At 66.0% G+C, this 215-nt stretch overlaps 1 protein-coding gene across 1 annotated transcript in view; it reads right to left on the minus strand.

The window, feature by feature from the left end:
* The window catches only part of NOVA2 (NOVA alternative splicing regulator 2), a gene marked incomplete at its 3' end in the record, with an annotated part of 5,673 nt that extends 5,532 nt beyond the window's left edge, over window positions 1-141 (minus strand). The window contains exon 1 of the mRNA XM_025214309.1: window positions 135-141. Coding sequence (XP_025070094.1) covers window positions 135-141 — 7 coding nt within the window. The remainder of the gene's footprint in view (window positions 1-134) is intronic.
* Between the last annotated feature and the right edge of the window lie 74 nt (window positions 142-215).

A 215-nucleotide genomic window follows, 5' to 3' on the forward strand; every position in this document is an offset into this window, starting at 1 on the left:
TCTAGCCCCCAGCCTCCCCCTCCCAGAACCAGGGAAAGAACCCAGGCGCCCGGGCTCCTGCCCCCTCCTCCCTTTTACAAGGAAAATGAGACCCCCAGTCCTGGCATTTCTGAGGCCCCCATCATTGCCCTCACTCTCCATACCCCAGGGCAGCTCCAGCACCACCCCCACCAGCCTGCAGCTTGTGCCCCAGCTGCCAGGGGGGGGGGGACTGG

This window comes from Alligator sinensis, unplaced genomic scaffold (assembly GCF_000455745.1).
Source record: "Alligator sinensis unplaced genomic scaffold, ASM45574v1 scaffold107_3, whole genome shotgun sequence".
Lineage (NCBI taxonomy): Eukaryota > Metazoa > Chordata > Crocodylia > Alligatoridae > Alligator > Alligator sinensis.